Here is a 17,391-nt window from a genome sequence, read left to right as displayed (position 1 = left end):
CTAAATTGATGACGTTGCTAGCCAACGTACCGTCAAGCGTAAGGGTTCGCCTAAACCATTCAAGTCCTACTATGTGAGGGATACTTGGAAATAGGTCTATAATATCAATGGTTACCATGTATAGCTCTGGACTAAACATCTGTCTGTTAATAACTTTTAAGAAATGCCAGGAGTCCTTGCAAATATGTGTAATTGGTGTTAAGACTCTTTTGGCTATATGATCTATAAATTTTGCCAAGGGCTCCGTAATACTGCCTGCCCCAGAAACAATGGGCCTAAATCTTAGAGGGGCTAGGCCTTTATGTGTTTTTGGAATACCAAATATTATTGGTACCCTTGGCTTCATAACATGAAAATAGTTGTATAGCTGCTCATTAATAGTGCCTTGCAAGAGGTGGTCGTATAAATAATAACTAATTTTGGCATAAGCTAAATTAATTTCATTAAGGGACACCAGTTCATATTGTTCAACATCCTGCAACATTCCCTGTAGGATGAAATCGTAATCTAACTGGTACATTAGCACCACACCCCCTCCTTTGTCAGGTTTCATAACCCGGCATTTTTCCTGCTTTAAATTCTCAATCAACTGGAATTCTTCATTACTGAGGTTCAATGGGCACTTGTTTTTCTTGTTTTTACCAGCTGTTCTAATTTCTCTCTCTACCATTTCCTCAAATATCTTAAGAGATGGATGTGTGGGGGGGGGGTTAAAGGTGCTAGTTCTGATGAAGTCTGAATGGGTACTGGGTTGACCCTTAAAAAATATTGAAAGGTTTAGCTGCCTAATGAACAATTTAAAATCTATCAATGTGTTAGTGGTGTCAAAGGGACTAGATGGGACAAAGGTAAAACCTTTTGAAAATAAAGTACAATGCTCATCTATGAGCAAGCAATCAGTGAAGTTGTAAATTGTAAAATTATCTTTTCTGAAAATAATTTTCTTAGTAGGGGCCTCATCCATTGTTAATGATAAAACATTAACCAGTGGTTCTATTTCTGTATACGATTCCACCCTTGTTTCTGATGTCCCATCCCCCTCACTCCCCTGTTGGGAGGGTGCTGAAAATCCTGGTAGGACTGTTTCCTGCCCCTCTCAGCAATTCTTTCACTCCTCCTGGGTGGTTCATTGTCAACCCTAACACCCTTATTGTTACATTCCACCATGTTATCCCCTTCCACAAACACAGTGTCATAGTTGTTTCTCCAACCACCATTTCTGTAAATAGGGTAGGGTAAGCCTTCCTGATATTCGTGCATATCCCTGTCAAGTTTCTTAATTTTCCTATTTAAAACTTTTAAACAGTGTTGGTCAACCTCATAAAAAACATTGTCATAGCTTCTTTTAACACTCCCAAAATTCACATCATTAGTAACATTTTGGTTAAGAGCGGTCAGCTCCTTCAATAAGAGTTCAGCCTTGTATTGGTACTCCACAATCAATAGTTTCAACATTTCTATACCCGCGTTGTTAAAAATGTCACATAACTTGTCAGACAGTTCAGTCCCTGGGTGCACACAGTTAGGAAATTTAAATAACCATCCTTTGACTAATTTAGTCCATCTAGGCTAGTGATCTGTTTTCAGGGGAGATGACAGTGGTATTTATTACTACTGCTAGGGGTAATTTGGCCAGCACACTGTGGAGCTTCCCATACTTGGTGAGTGCTGTGGGATATTTTGCATCCACCTGAGCTACCACCAACTCAAGCAGATGGGACCATGGTTTAATGTTTTATCTGAAGGATGACACACTCAGAAGTGTAGAGTCATCAGTCTGAAAACAAAGGCAATCAGCTGTAGTGGGAATAAAACCCAAAGTCTTCTGATGCTATCTGTTGAGCCACCGTCATGTGATTTGCTTTTCCTGCTCTGTAATATTTAAGGTGCATAACCTGTCAAAACATTATTTACAATCATTATCACTTGTATTCATTTTTTCATAAATATTTCATGAAGCATCATGTATTGTGATCATTTTAAGTTCATTAACTATAGGCTACAGATGCCATGGGCTTTTACATCAAATCATTTAGTATTCACAGTTAGTATATATTTCAATGAATGTGGCTGTTCAGTCAAACTGCCCATATAACTGGCTGTTTTTATTGGTTTTCAGAACTAGACCTTTTAATAGGACTTTTCTATCCGGACTTCAGCTCTGAATGCTCAAATCACGATGAAGACGTAACAGAAGAATCTTTTCCTCATACAACTGTTTTCTCACATGACCTGCAGTACCTTTGTGCTTCTATGCTTTTTCAACTTGTATCTGACTTGATGAACTTTGATATTCCTTACTAAGAGACTTCTTTGGTCTCTTTACAAATGATAATGATCGTAAATTGTTTGATTAGTTACTAAAATCTCAGGCTATTACATCCAAAACTTGCCAACATACTGGTTTCTTTAGTGTACTTTTCATAGTGTTGTCTGTCTTTAAAGTGTATTGGTCATGTAATCAAGTGCCTTTGCTTTACAATTAATTTAATTTCCTGTTGTACTACTAATGATAAAGTTGTGGATAAGTTTACAAAAAATAGTGTGTATGGTGTACTAGTTTGTTTTTTCAGTTGTACTGTGTTCCTTTATAGCCACTCCCATAAAATGAGGTCATGATGGGTATTGGGCAGTGATTTACATGTAGCTATAAATCAATATAAGTAATCAAAATAACTTGCCTTTATTGGGAAGCTGTTTCTTATTTACATTGTGGTTTCACTACTGTGTCATCATGTTTATTTTCAGTGTGAGGTGTTCAGTCTGCAAGAACTAGTTGGCAATGTGCTTTTTGGAAAGAGGAAACTGTTTTTCATATTCATTGAACATGGAAATACAGTAGTCTGTACTTGAATTTAATTTAGTTAGTGAGGCATTATGGGTTCAGTCTTCCACGATGTCATTGCAGGGATTTTCTGTTATGAGAAAATTTTTCAGGGGAACATTATTATGAACAAAATAAAATGCACAAATAACTTTTGCATCAAAACTTGTGTACATTGGTATTACGTGGTAAAGAGGTTATGTCCATTTTGAAAGATTTGCTACACTTGCTTTAAAACAAGACCATTACACTTTAAATACTTACTAGTGCTTTTTTTTTCTTGCACTTATTGTCTGCTACCATCTACATTGATGCCAGCCATTGTACTTCTACCCCTTCATAAGGTAGCTAAGCTTATGTGAGTGGAGATCTTGCAGTGGCATAGATAAAACTGCAAAATTCAGTCCTTACAGCTGTTACTCACACTTTCAGTTTCAGTGTTTTTTATACTTCTTTTTACATTTCCTTTTGTGGGTAGTTGGACTTGTTATGACATGCTTGAACTCTGTGTTTGGTTTCTTTTAGTAGCAATCTGTGCATCAAGTGGATGGCTTCATTTTGCAGCCCCAGGGTTGTAAATGGTATTAATGGCCATAAAAAATGTGGAGTCTGTTTGATAACATCCTTCCTCTGGAGTGCTGTTATGGTGCACATTAGGCATGTCATAGTTTTGTACCACTTTCGTTATCTGTATTGACATTCCTGGCCAAGTACATATCTTTTGCTTTTTTTCTTTGCACCTCACTGTACCATAACATAACTTATTTTCTCAAGCATCCTTTTTGTAAGCTAGTTAGCTATAATAATCTTGGTCAGCTTTCAGCATTAACCTTTGGACACAGCTCACTTCTTCCCCAAAGAAAAAAAAAAGTAGATTTCCTTTTTGGCAGGTAATCTGTATTGTGGCCAACACTTCATCACTTTTTAATATCTGTTTTTTCCAGATCATTGTCAGTACCTCTCTCAAGTTCTTTCTATTCTTACATTAGTAACTGGGATATCACACAGTTGTTGTCTATCATTTATAACTCTCTGCTTGGGTAAATATGCTTTACTAACCATATATGTTATGTAGCTTTTAGTCTGTTTTTTATTTCTCCTTTGAAGTCCTACTTTTGCTGGGCAAATATGCTCTGCTCAACATGTATATTGTATTTAGCTCTTTTTATGGTCTCTTTCACTTTCAGACCTAGTGCAGATTCATCAATACCATCTGTGATGTTGGAAATGCGTTATACAAATTCATCTGTGCTTCTACTTGCTTTGTAATAACTATATCCTCAGAATTACTGACATCCACCTTTATCTGACAATGTATTCTGTGTATCGCTGAATTTTATTTACCAATAGGTAGCTGGTGTATTTTCCTGCATGATCACAGCTGGTTTTAAACTCTTGACTTCCCCCTGTTTGCAGCACAATTAATGTATTTAATCATTTTGTTCTGATCTTTTAGATATGTAGAAATGTGTATCTTGTCCTACTTCAGAACGTCACTCGTGTGGTTCATTCATTTTACTGGTTCTGTTTCATGCTTTATTTTTTTCCTGACTTATATTTATCTTAGACACATTAATTCCCGTGGTCAATTTCTTTAATTATACATACGTAAATTCACTCTTTTTCTACGTAAATGTGGTTTACGGTCAGTACTGTTTTTCTTAAAAGTTTTTTTTCTTTGCATGAACATATCTCATGCCAGCAACCATGTGTATTCTCTGTGGTTAATTAAACTCCCCAAATAAGCCCTTTGCTTTTGTTCTTTAAGGTGTGACCCACTTAACATCCAAGATGGGTTCTATCCTAGAGAATGTTAAGCAACGAGGACGTTAAGTGAACACCGTATTCTTTGCATTATGCTTCTCTTAGCATCCTACTGCACGTCTGACCACATTTATGTCCACTTAGTACAGTGTGGATGTAAATGCAGTCAGAAATTGTGCAGAAGGACGTTAAGCAGCACACACCTATTTATCTTATCTAAACATCAGTGGTTTCCTTTTAGCCTTGGTATCTTATAAAGATGACAAAAATGGCACGTTTTATACACTCATTTATTAAATTCTCTGTACTGTGTTTTTTTTTTCTTTGTTTTTTGTTAACCTTTACCCCTTGTGCGTGTGCGTGCAAGCATGCACCTTGAAGTGATAAGGATGTTGCTGACCTCCCATTATCATGCTAACTCTTGCCACATACAAATATTTTAGGGTTTTGGGACAAGATGTCTGTTTTTTGTAATCATACATGGGGTACAGGGATATCATGTTAAAGTAAACTACTATAGAGTCCCCTCAAAGTGGCTGGTAGATTCAGTACTGTCCAGTGCATGGGTACTATAGTTTCAGATCCAATATTGGCTTTTCTGTCTGCCTCAACTTGTGGGTAATTGGATCCAAGACTACCAGATCAGAATGTTGAGCTGTGAAGCTCCTCCTCCTTTCTGTAATAGAGTACGTACATGAGCCTCCTCAGATCGCGTTTGCCACTTCCGTAGTCAGACATGCTCAAACACAACTCCATACAGTGAAGTGTTTTTGAAGTGTTTCTTCCTCTCCAGTTTTCCTTTATTAGTTCTAATGTTAGTATTTTTTTTTTCTTTTTTGTAGTTGTCTTTAGTATTTCCCTCTGTATTTGTTTGTTACCATTTTTGGTGGGCTCATGTAATGGCAAACTATTTTTAACTTTGTTTTTGGAGTCTTAAGCTATGTCTGGGGAAAAAAAAAGATTAAAAAACTGAGTTTAAATTTTGTACGTTTACTGTTAGTAAAGTTGTTGGACTTTTTTCTACTGGGTTATTTAGTGTTCACTGAAATTTAGTCTTTCTTCTTTTGTTTGGTGTTATTTCATAGTAGATAAGACCTTGGGATTTAAAAGGTGTGTTGAAGTGTGAGAGCATAAGCTGCCCCCCACCAGACACACATGACAAGTGTGTTCATCTTAGTGTGTTACTCATTTAGACACCAATTGCAAAGCTTATGCAGCCTTTTGAGCCATAGCTCTGGCTGTCCACTGAGCTAAATGGTATGTATCTCCATCTTCGTTTGGGATGATATAAGGCACTGTGTCCCCTTCTGCTACTAAGCTCTGTTGATAAAAGGAAAGAAGAAAAAGATAGACAGACAAGAAGTGAAGGAAAAAGAGGCTAAACAGAAAGATAAAGACAGAATGAACATTTTCTAAGTTCCCTGGCCCTAAGGTGCTCTGGTTATTTGTTTCAATTCAGAATCTGTGCAGTGGCAACACAGATCTCTGTTACTGCTCACTCATTCATTGGATCCAACCAAGTGTCCACACTTAAACATCGCTAGTTCTCTGTTTGTGGCTCCCATATCCAGTCAAATCCATTCACCTTTTATAGTTATTACTCCAGAATTGTAGTTTTCTCCACAGTCCTCAGCTCTTCCTCAAGTCCAGTCTCCCCCCTTCCTTTTTTCAGACACATTAGATCATTCATGCCATGCCTCGACTCAGCAAGCCTGCTTTTGTGGCTTCATCTTGGTCTGTATGATCCTCTCAGGAGTATTAAGGAATCTGATCTGGACCAGCTCATGTGAACCTTTCTGAAAGCCCAGATGGACTTGAGGATTATCCCTTCACCCTCATTGCAGAGGGTGGGAGAACCTATTCCCACAGCCTCAACTTTTGCCATTTCTCTACTGGCCCACCACTGTGTGCCAGTGTTCTCATTTCCAAAACTGGCCCACATTTCCCCTTAGTAAGTGCTAACAGCTTGGCTGCTTTCATTGGAGATTTCTGCCTTTATACATTTGACTCTGAATCAGAGAGCAGGGAGGAAGATTTTCCTCCAGAAATGGTAACAGTTTGCCTAGGATGCTCCAGTTGTAGGTGCCATCTGTGGTGGAGGGGGTAACTTTAATACCCATTGCCCAAGGTGTGGACGTGGCCTGTAGACCCAGGTCTTCAGGGGACTCATTTTAACAAGAAGCTCTTCCAGTGCTCCTGAAAGTTTACCCAGCTGCTGTTCCCTGGAGGCAGTCGAGGGGAGGGGGCATTTGGCTTTCCTCCCAAAAGCTTGGGAGGCAATCACGTCAGATTCCTGGGTTTTGAGAGTTATTTCCAGAGGTTACATGGTTACCTTTCGGGCCTTTCCAGACGTGAGTCACAAATCCCTTCCAGACGTGCCTACCCCATCATAGAAGGGTGGCAACAGCAGACGTTCAAAAACTGATCATCCAACACGTCCCAGCAAATAAATTGTGGTCTGTTCAGGATTCTTCTTGCTTCCAAAGGTAAAAAGGACCTCAGGCCCATCTTGGACCTCAGTAGTTTAAACCATTTTGTCAGACAGTCCAAGTTCTGGATGGTAATGAGTATGGTCCATTATACTTCTACTGAGGAAGGATGACTGAATGTACTTGGTGGACCTCAAAGATGTCTACTATCACATTAAAATAGAAAGGCACTCTAGGATGTTCCTGCACTTTGGGCTTAGAGCCGGTCAATACCATTTCTGAATAGTTCCATTTTAGTCTCACCAGTGCTTTGTGGGAGTTCACAAAGTGCATGGCAGCAGCAGCAGCCTTGCTCAGGCTGCAAGGTTTTCAGGTATTTCCATGCTTGAATTACTGGTTTCTTACAGCAACATCAAGGACGTGTTTAATCCAGATGATGACTTTTTGCTCCAGCTGTGCTTATCCTTGAGAATAAAAGTCAACTTTGAAAAGTCCAATTTAGAACCTGTGCAAGCTCTAAAGTTTATAGGATGCCATCTTGACACCAATACTCAGATTGTCAAGCTGCTTTCAAGACTTTCTTCTTTGAGTCCAAACCAACCATTTTTTTACATCCAAAACCACCTGCTGTCTTGGTTCTCTTTCTTCTGGGTGTTATGGTAGCTGCAATCTGTCTTATTCTTCTAGCTAGGTTCTTTATGAGAGTTCTCCAGTGGACCTTGTCAGTTCAGTGGCTGCTGCTTTAACCATCCATTGTTCTTTCCAGTCCTTCTTACTGACATATTTTCCTACCACGTTTCTTTGTCGCTAACATTAGACAGTGTTTCGACGGGTTGTTCCTTTGTTCTTCCCCAACCAGAAGTCCTGGTGACCACAGATGTTTCCCTCCTGGGGTGAGAGCATTTCAAAGGGAAGACAGGCCAAGGTACCTGATCCCAAGTAGAGGCCTATATTTACATCAATATTTTGGAGTCCTAGCATATTACAGGCCTTTCAGGAATGCCTTCCTAAAGTTGCGATAGCTGTCCAGATGTCCAGACTAACAACACTTTGTTTGTTTGATTCATAAAAAAGCAAGGAGGAACCTAATCCTGTCCCCTATGTCAAGAGGGTGTGACAGTGGGAGATGTATTTGCAATGCTTTTAGATAGCAGTGCACTTCCCAGGGTGATCAGCGTTATAGCAGACTATCTGAGTGAGTAGGAGCATTTTGATGTCCGAGTGGTCCCTCAGTCTGTCAGTGGTAGCACAGATTTTTTTTAGCCACTGGGACCAGCCATGCTGCGATCCTTTTGCCAAAAATGCAGAAGTTTTTGGGTTTTTTTTGTTTTTTTGCCCTGCTCCCTCCCAAGGTGTAGACAGTGTTCTGCATTCTTGGCACTAAGGTCTCCTGTACACCCATCTGTCAATGGTCCTGATGAGCAAGTTTCTGTGAGAAGCAACCCAGTGCAGAGAGACTATAAACATCATAGCACCTTTCTGTCCCAAGGAAGTTTGTTTCCCCTTTCTGTTCTATTCCACATTTATTTTCCTTTATGTCAGGCCTGCCTCACCTGAATATGAAGTACCTCTGGTTAATTGCTTGATTTCTCCAACGATGGTCAGGGAACCCAAGCTTTCTGCAGGGCGGTGCAGTTTCTCTTCTCATCTCAGAAACGCCCCTACAATAAAAATCTTTGCAATAAATGGGAAAGAGATTTTCTTTTTGGGCTTCTTCCAAGGTCCTGAATCCATTCGGTTCCTTTAGAGGCCATTCTATATTTCCTTGCAGGGCTTTTTCAGTCTGGGCTGCGTCACTCACTATTAAAGTTCAAATGGCAGCCAACTCCAGTTATGTGGGTCAAGGACACGGGTCCATTGCATCTCTTATATATCTAAGGACTTTTTTATTCAGGTCTACTGTAAGACAGTCCTATTTTTCCTTGGGATTTTCTCTTCAATCTTTAATACCATTTCCCTTTGAACTAGTGGTTAAACTTGATTTGGGGTTTCTCTCTTGGAAAATCCTGTTTGGTAAATGTTACTTCTGCTAGAACAGTTTTAGAGCTCCAAGCCTCATCCTCTGATCCTCCTTACTGTATCTTTCACAAAGATCAACAAAACTCAGAGACTTGCAGTGCCACTAATACAGAGCCACAGCTCCTAACAAACGGCCACAAAGAAACCGGCACTGAAGAGGTGAAAATGATAACCAACAATTTGGACTAAAACCATGAGTTTAATAAACCACGATATACAAAAATAAAGCGATGGAAACTAAATGCTTAAATGTATCACCGTGTTTTTCATTCTACCTTGGAACTTCCTCAGACATGCCACTAATCAAGCCAATTAGTGCTATTTATACTAAAACCAATATATTCAGTTATCCAGTCAAGTTAATGAATCGTGGATTATTAAACTCGTGTTGGTCATCATTTTCACCTCTTTAGTACCTGTTTCTTTGTACATCTTTCAGAGTTTCTTTGTGGTGTCTTCTTCCTTCATGCCTAAGGTGGCTTCTGAATGCAGCCTGAACCACCATTTCACTACCTGTTTTCTCCACGAAGTTTAGTAACAAAGGAGAATACTGTATATGCCTCACTGTATGGATGTCCATTGTCAATGGAGATTTTATCTGGATAGAACCAAACAGTTTAGGACATCAAGCCAGCTTTTTCAGTCCTTTTCTAAGGCTAAGTTGGGTAAACCAGTTTCTAAAGTTACTTTGTCTAGATGACTTTTCAAGTCCATATTCTTCATCTGTTCCTTGAACGCTGTACCACTATCCAGTAAGGCAAAAGCCCACTCCACTAGGGTGATTGCCACTCTACTGCCTTTTTTGGTCACTCAAATCTGGATGATTTGTGCAGCGGCTACTTGGTCTTCCATTCATACTTTCATTACTCATTTTAAATTGGATACTAAATCAAGATCCAGGACATCCTTTGGCTACACCATTTTCCAAAATGTTCTCTCTGAATGCCACACAGCTGTCTGTCTGAGAACTCGGTTCCACAGGTAGAGGCAGACAGAAAAAACAAAATGCATTGTCATTTTGCATCTAGGTAAACCATCCCTTCCCTCCATTCCCCTCCAAACTGTCATTACTAAAGTCTGTGACTCCTGGAGGACCTGATAGACCAGCTTGATTTCTCATTTTTAGGAACCTACAGTCTGTTTCCCCTGTGACTCTTCGGAAACTTCCTTTATGTAGGTTAGGTAGAGTAGGGCAAACTCTGACAAGGCTTAGGCATGTAGTGTATTATTGGGGGGGGGGCTTCAAAGCTAAATATTCTGATTCAGTAACCCAATGGTTTGAGACTGATGAAAGAAGACTCAACACATCTAGCATTATAGTAAGTACATAACTTTCATTTCCCCCTCTCCCACTTCATCAATCTGTATTCACCCAGCCCTTCTCATGATGTCATAACACCTTAGTCCTGGTTCATGGACTTCACCAATGTACAGTATGTGTAACCATAGTGCTGCAATACAGGATGTGTCCAGGGTCAGTTCATTACCTTGCCTGGAGTCTATAGTACTGCTACAGAATTCTTGATATTTGCACTTTGTACAATCAACATGTTTCCTGTCATACTCTGTACATGGTGTGCATGGGTGCTATTCTTTTTTTGTGTAACACTCAGTCTTCATATCAAATCACCTGTACATTGTTTTGTTCTGACTTGCTGTGGACCTCTTGGAATCCATGTGTGTGTGTCTGTGTGTGATGAGAGCTCTGAAACACAACAGCTTCTCAGCTACATAAAAGTAGGAATGTTGTTGCTTTAAAACACATCTTCAGTAGTTATTGTGTGCTAGTTTAGTTATTTGCAGTAAATACAGTGCAGAATTTTAAAGCATGTCCCAGAAGCGTAACCCTGAACAAGACAAAATTTGTATTGCCTGTCTTAAAAAGCACTATAAAATTAAAACTGTATATAGGAATGGGTGATATGCCAGCAGTATTGTTCTTTAATGCAAAACAGTACATAACACTGAAATTGAATGATAGGAATGGCATTTTGCTGATATTAACATGTATACAAGAAATGCACAAATGCTGAATATTTTTCATTAGGATTGCTTACTATAATTTAAAAATACTGTTTTGAACTGCTTTATCTTATAGTGCACATGACAGTGATGTAAAAGAGGCACAGAAACAGAAGATCCAGACAAGCAGTCGATCACCTGCCTTAACTGTCTTCCAAAATCTCTCTCAGGTTCATCATCCCAGTCAAATTCCACAGCATGTAGTACAGCATTTGCAGCAAAATCACCAGACCCGAATGACAATGAAACAAGAGCAGCCAAGTCTTTCAAGTCATTCCACAGGCTACAGTCTACAGTCCTGTCCTCTTGGCTTACAGGCTGGCATTCCTTCCCACGGACATATGCAGGCTCCATCTGCCAGTGTGCCATTACCCGGATCTGCAGAAATAAAACCATGTATTGGTGTGGCTTGTAGTCGGAACCTGCAAGTCAATGGGCATTATTCATGTACAGCACCCTGCTTTGAACGGTGACTTTCATAAACTATAGACTGTCTTTCTTTCCGTATACTCTGGATCTGTTGCATATGTAGTGAGTCAGCAAAGAAAACAAGCAAGAATATTTAATGGCTAAAGCAAATTGATCGTTAAAAAGAGAGCAAGAGACGTGTTGGAAGTTCTCTGACTACCTCATGAAGTGCTGAAAGAATTAGTTCAAGGATACATTCTGCACTGACTTCAGACTTGTTTTTGGCATAAATATATTGTTTCAGTGGTATAAGATTTCATTTTAAAATGTATTTTTTTGGAAACCCAAAATAGAGTTGTTGCGCCAGTTTCCTGTGGAGCATAAGCTGCCATCTTGACGTATAAAGGAAATGTACAGTATTAAGTAATTTAGGTGAAGGGCATTACCTCTCACATTTGAAAAGTATGATTTCTTAACTTTTTGATCATTGGTAGGCTGTCTGAGCACTTGAAAAAATGTTGTTTGAAATCTTATAGCATTGTAGTACCTGTCCTCCAGAACTGGTTTATTTTGGGACCATGACCTCACTTTGTAATTGGCTAAGAGTAAACATTTTTCTCAACTTATGCAAGTTAGTAAAGCATTTAGAAATTGGCCAACAACTACATAAACGAAAAGTTCCTATAATGAAAGAGGATGTGAAGCCTGTGTATGCAAGCACAAGACAAAGCAAAAGGTTTTGGGGGTAATAGCTTTTCAAACATTAAAATACTGAAGCAATTGTTACTAGTATAATTCAACTTTGAGAAGCTAAGGGGGAAAACAATCCTATCTCCTGGTTTCAAAAGGGGCCCTCTGCTTTACAGTAATTTTTTAAATATAACCCTTTAAATGATTAAGAAGGGCGTGTCTCTTTTCCCAAGGCATATGCAGGTACACAGAAGATTGATTTTGCTAATAGCAGCCTTGACTCTTAATGTTACTGTTTCAGTTATAACTGTGTGTAGGTGGAGTATGTTAGTTTATCATTACAGCCAAAAAGAAGAAAAAGCAACAACACTGAATGCTAGATCGTTTATTTATTCTGACATTTATTTTTGTACATTGTATTTAAGTTTGCGTTTATAAAATTACTGTATTTAAGCATTGGACATTTAACTACCTCAGTATTGTTCTGAATGTATTTCCTAAATTTCAGAGTAACAGTAAGTGATTTCAACACTGTTGGCTCACATGTAATGTAGAGCAAAGGTTATTGTGCTTAACTGTGTTGTTCTGTTGCTTAAGACATAGAGTGATGTGAAGTGCAACAGGACAAAAATGTTGACATTATTAACAGCTGCCAATTTGTGCTTTTCTGCTGGAGCAGCAATCGTAGTGGATATAGAAAACTTTCCAAATACAGCACCTGAAATGGAGTAAACGGGTGATTGTAGCTGTGTTTCCCATTTTTTTATTTTGCTTTAAAAGGTAATATTATTCATAGAATGTTTGTAGTCTTGCAAGTAGACAACCTGTAAGTTGTGTGTTGACCTATTATGGATAATCAATTCACCCCATATTTTTAATCTGTATTTTAACTGCTGTTGGCATCAGCCCAGTAATAAGAATATCTTGTCAGGTTATCTAAACCTCTGTATTAGAGGCCAGGAACAATACAGTCATCCTATGAAGCACATCTGGTGTCTTGGAGAGTTTGTAAATCCAGATTAACAGCATGAATGCTACATTAAGAAACTGGAAGCTTATGAAACTTTAATGTGATGTTTTATATTGGAGTCTTATCCCATCTCCCAAGATGTATTTAATATTTAGCTTAATGAGGAGAGAGTATATCTTGTTAGACTGAAACAGGCAAGCATCCTTTATTAAGGTTGATCCTGGAGATCACAGAATTGTAGGGTGCCTTATGAGTTATTGTGACAAGTAGATCCTCGGTGTAGGATTCTAAATCATGTCACTTAGTATGTGCTTGTTCTTGAAGGTAGATGCAGATTAAAAATGAGCAAAGCTGAATGAGACTTCTTGAAATGATGATCGAAGAAAACAAGTTATAAACACTCTTTTTAAAATTTTATATTTTCAGGTTTTATGCACTTGTGGTTACTAAGTGATTGGGATGTAACTTTAAGAACACTAGATAGGTGTACAAATTAGTAAATAACTACTGGGCACTAGAGGGCTTTTAGAAATAAAAGTGATTTGTGTTTTTTTTTTTTTTTTTTTAATGAGTACTGCTTAAGCCTTTTCAAGTTTTACTAGTAGAAGATCCCATTAATTCTGGGCAAGGGCTTTTGCAGGACATTCATTGTTGGTTTATATTTCACAGTGGTATTTTTCACAAAAGGTTAAGAAAGCAAGGAATTAAGTCTCCAATTGCAGTTGTATAGCATATTAATTTTTATCTCACTGATGCACATTCTCAGATGACATCAGACCCAATGCATTGTTTTGTTTTCTGTAAACATGGAGGGGACTTCACTTCACTCCACTTTCGTATTTTAGTCTCTTGTTTTAAGACATTGGTAATTCCCATTTCACTGTTCCACCACCTTGGTTGTTTTCCTTGTAATTTGTTTTACCAGTAAAGAAATAGATTTGTTTAGTGAGTGAGACAAATGTTTGAGGGATTTGCAGAAGAAGAAACCGTGTTCTTTGACATCTAATATGCATCACTTTCCGCTGTAGGATCTACTGTTAGAAAACATTCCAGCCCTTGTTGTTCAAAAGACTGACCACAATGGAGATCTCTCTGTTTTATTATTCTTTGTATATGTGCAAACAATAATGACAGACTTTTTTCTGCATCCCAGCAGGACTGAGCCCAATCACTTCTCCATCTGCATGGGATCAACCCATTCATTTTTTTTTCCTCCATCATCATAATGCTCCCTATCCACTGCCTCACATCCATAATTGGGTTTACCAACCACCTCCTTAACCTCCTGGACTAGATATGTAGGGCTTGGGCCACACGTAGTTTGAGGGCATACTGGGGGTCTGGCTGTTCACATTTGCAAAGGGGATTCATTTTATGCCCTACCCCTGTTACTCCTCCCTCCCTTTGGTGCTTGTGGCCTGTCCAAGGGGCAGGCATACAGTGGGGATTTGTGAAGTATTGTCTTGCCTGTATAGCAGTTCAGGCTCGTCTCCAACCTATACCCCCCCCCTTTGGCACATGTCTTCCTGCACTGAGACCCTGGCGTATACCAGAGGTCATCACAGGAGAATACCATAGAACTGCCTACACAGAATGGTAACACCCATCCTTTCTTGCTGCTCCATCAGATGCCCGAGATATTAATCAAACCCAGGCTGACTGGACTGTAATCCATGCTTTATCCCCTGTATGCTACCAGAACAGCCTATGTTCCATTTCTTCTGGGGTCACAGAATGAGGGGTTAATGGGCAGGTGAGAGCCCTGTATCCTATTCATTCCTGTCCAGGAATCCCCATGAGTTCATTCATTCAGTGACAGTTGAATGGTAGGGAGCAGCCCAGATTTGATGGGCCCTGCTGGGTTGTCTGTCCTGTCCCATGCAACAGCTCCTCGCAAACTCTATTAGAGCAGCCCACTAAGGGTTCCCTTTTTCTCAGTCTCACTTGCACAGAACAGTATGGGCTTGTTAGACATAGACTCCACTGAGTAGACACCGATTGCTCCTTGTAGGTGTCATCCATGTTACAAGCCAGATCTGCATCCCTTTCCCAAGAAAGGGCAAGCAGTCAGTAGCTGTTCACTCCCATCCTGCCCTGCTAGATCCTACAACCATCTAAACTTCCATTTCAACTTGGGTCACCTGTGAGTTGGTAGGAGCTTCATCCCTCGTGCATACTCGTGGAGCAGCTAGTGACAGAAACTGTTCTACTATTCGGGTCCTTCTGCTTCAGCTGTAGGTGAAACAGTGTCTCCTTCCGTAACAGATGTTCCCTTCTGAAGAATAACAGTACCTCCATCTCATCTGTCCACTAAGATGACACAGTGACATTTGGCACTTTTCCCAGCCTAGGAATCAGTCAGTGTATTTCCATGTGCTCCCAGGACTTGCATGGTGATAGCAGATTTAGTGAAATATGTTATGTAGTCCTCAAGCTTGCTTCCACTCTGTGTCCACTGTGTGGCTAAGGAGCTTGAATGAGTGCTTGTCCAGCAGCTCTAATACAAGTTTCAGGATTCCATTTCCCACCTTCACACAGCTTTTTTATCTGAACCTTATAGCCTCTCTAAGTCCATACAAATTGTATGGTGTCCAGCAATTAGCTAGCATCTTTGTAGTCTGCTTTCATGTTTCAAGTTTATCTAGCTGTGTGTGATCTAATAGTTATAAACCATGCTGGTCAGTAATTCAATAAAACTGTTTATCAACTTCATTTTTCCAGTGATAAGCATTTTCTTCCATAAGATTCTTTCAGAGTGTCTTGTATATGATGGAAAATGATGCAGTTTGTTCAGACGTTTGGCCATATTCACCTTTGCTGCCCCCCACTTCATTGTAGAATTGAGGCCAGATACTGTCTTTGAAGAAGAGGCTTTTTTCTCCTCATTTGTCAGCTGAAGAAACTCCTCACTGTTTGACCAACTCAGAGAGTTAGTTGAATTCACTCCCCCTCCCCTTTTTTAAGCTGATTGGAAAAAAATACATAGTCTTCTTCAGTAGTCCCAAATTATGGCTGTGTCTTCCATTAGAACAGACTTTTATAAGGTTCAAGATTTTACTCTGCATGTAAGAGAACACACATAAAAGTGAGGTATAATAAACACCTTAACAGCAAATCTCTATAGAAGTTTGCTTTCCTCGTTCATGTACACACTGTCTGCCTTTCAAACACTGTGCTCCAGTAATGGATGTATTATGTGATTTTCTTATTGCAGACTGGCAGAACTCTAGGTAGTATTTCCAGATTTTTCCTTTGCCTCCATAATACTATTTTTCATTTTTGAGCATGCCACTGCTGACTTTAGGCTTGTCTATGACTTGTTGCCACCTATGTTACCTATGACAAGAGGGTCTGTCTGTTGGTAAATCCATACACATTGGGGTTCCCAGTCCCCATGTGCAGGTTTAGGGGTGCAAGATACCAAGCTGTGAGACTAGAAGAGGATCGAGTGAGAAGTCACCATACTAAGACTTGCAGGGTTTATCAATAGCCCAAGTCCTTTACCCATGCCTCATTGTCAGTCTTTGAACAGGCAGTGTGGAGTAGCTTTAAGTCCCTTATCTATGTGCTAACATCACTTTTAGGCTATGTGGACAGTATGGCATTGCCTGAGAATGTGTCCCACCGAGAGACCCACAGGGCAGCAACAACTATTCTGGCATGGCCTTCCAGTCCAGCAGTGCCTGTCTGATCTACACTTGGAGGAATGTCCAGTACACACCCCCCATTAGCAACACCTGTCCTTCCTGCCTGCAATATCAAGCATATGGGCTGTTAGCTGAGAGTTCAGTTTACCTGGGCAATAGTCATGGATATAATTGCCTCAGTCTAGTTTAGGCAGTCTCTTTCTCTTTTTGAAAATGTTAACATTATTGATTTCAGATGGAAAGGTCCTCTTGGCAAAGAATATAGACTTTAACATGTGTTGTGCTCCACTTAACTTTCCCATTTCCACTGTCTCTTCAAAGGCAAACCTGATGGTTATTTCAGTGTCCTATTGCACATCTTTGAAGCTGCAGCATTGGGTATCCTTTACTCATTAGAAATTCAGAGGCCTTTGAGCAGTCTGGAAAATCATTCTTCTCAACCAACCTTTCATAGTGAGTTCTTAAGGATCTGATCTGTTTGCTCCTTTGTGGTCTTTTTTGAGTCGGGTAGCTGAAAATAAAAATGCACCTTCGGATGTAATTGTAACTCTTGTGTATCAAGCACTCTGCTTCATTTTCTCAGATCTGAACAGATTTTCTTGCCCTTTGTTTTCCTTT

At 39.5% G+C, this 17,391-nt stretch overlaps 1 protein-coding gene across 1 annotated transcript in view; it reads left to right on the top strand.

Moving 5' to 3' along the window:
- Positions 1-12,884, top strand: part of LOC122789337 (cyclin-J-like) — a 292,505-nt gene extending 279,621 nt beyond the window's left edge. The window contains exon 5 of the mRNA XM_044056705.1: positions 11,135-12,884. Within this exon, the coding sequence (XP_043912640.1) occupies positions 11,135-11,531 (397 nt within the window). The 3' untranslated portion in view covers positions 11,532-12,884. The remainder of the gene's footprint in view (positions 1-11,134) is intronic.
- The last annotated feature ends 4,507 nt before the right edge of the window (positions 12,885-17,391 follow it).

This window comes from Protopterus annectens, chromosome 14.part0 (genome assembly GCF_019279795.1).
Source record: "Protopterus annectens isolate FY-2018-M chromosome 14.part0, PAN1.0, whole genome shotgun sequence".
NCBI classification, from domain to species: Eukaryota; Metazoa; Chordata; order Ceratodontiformes; family Protopteridae; genus Protopterus; species Protopterus annectens.
This window is presented reverse-complemented; position numbering and strand designations above follow the sequence as displayed.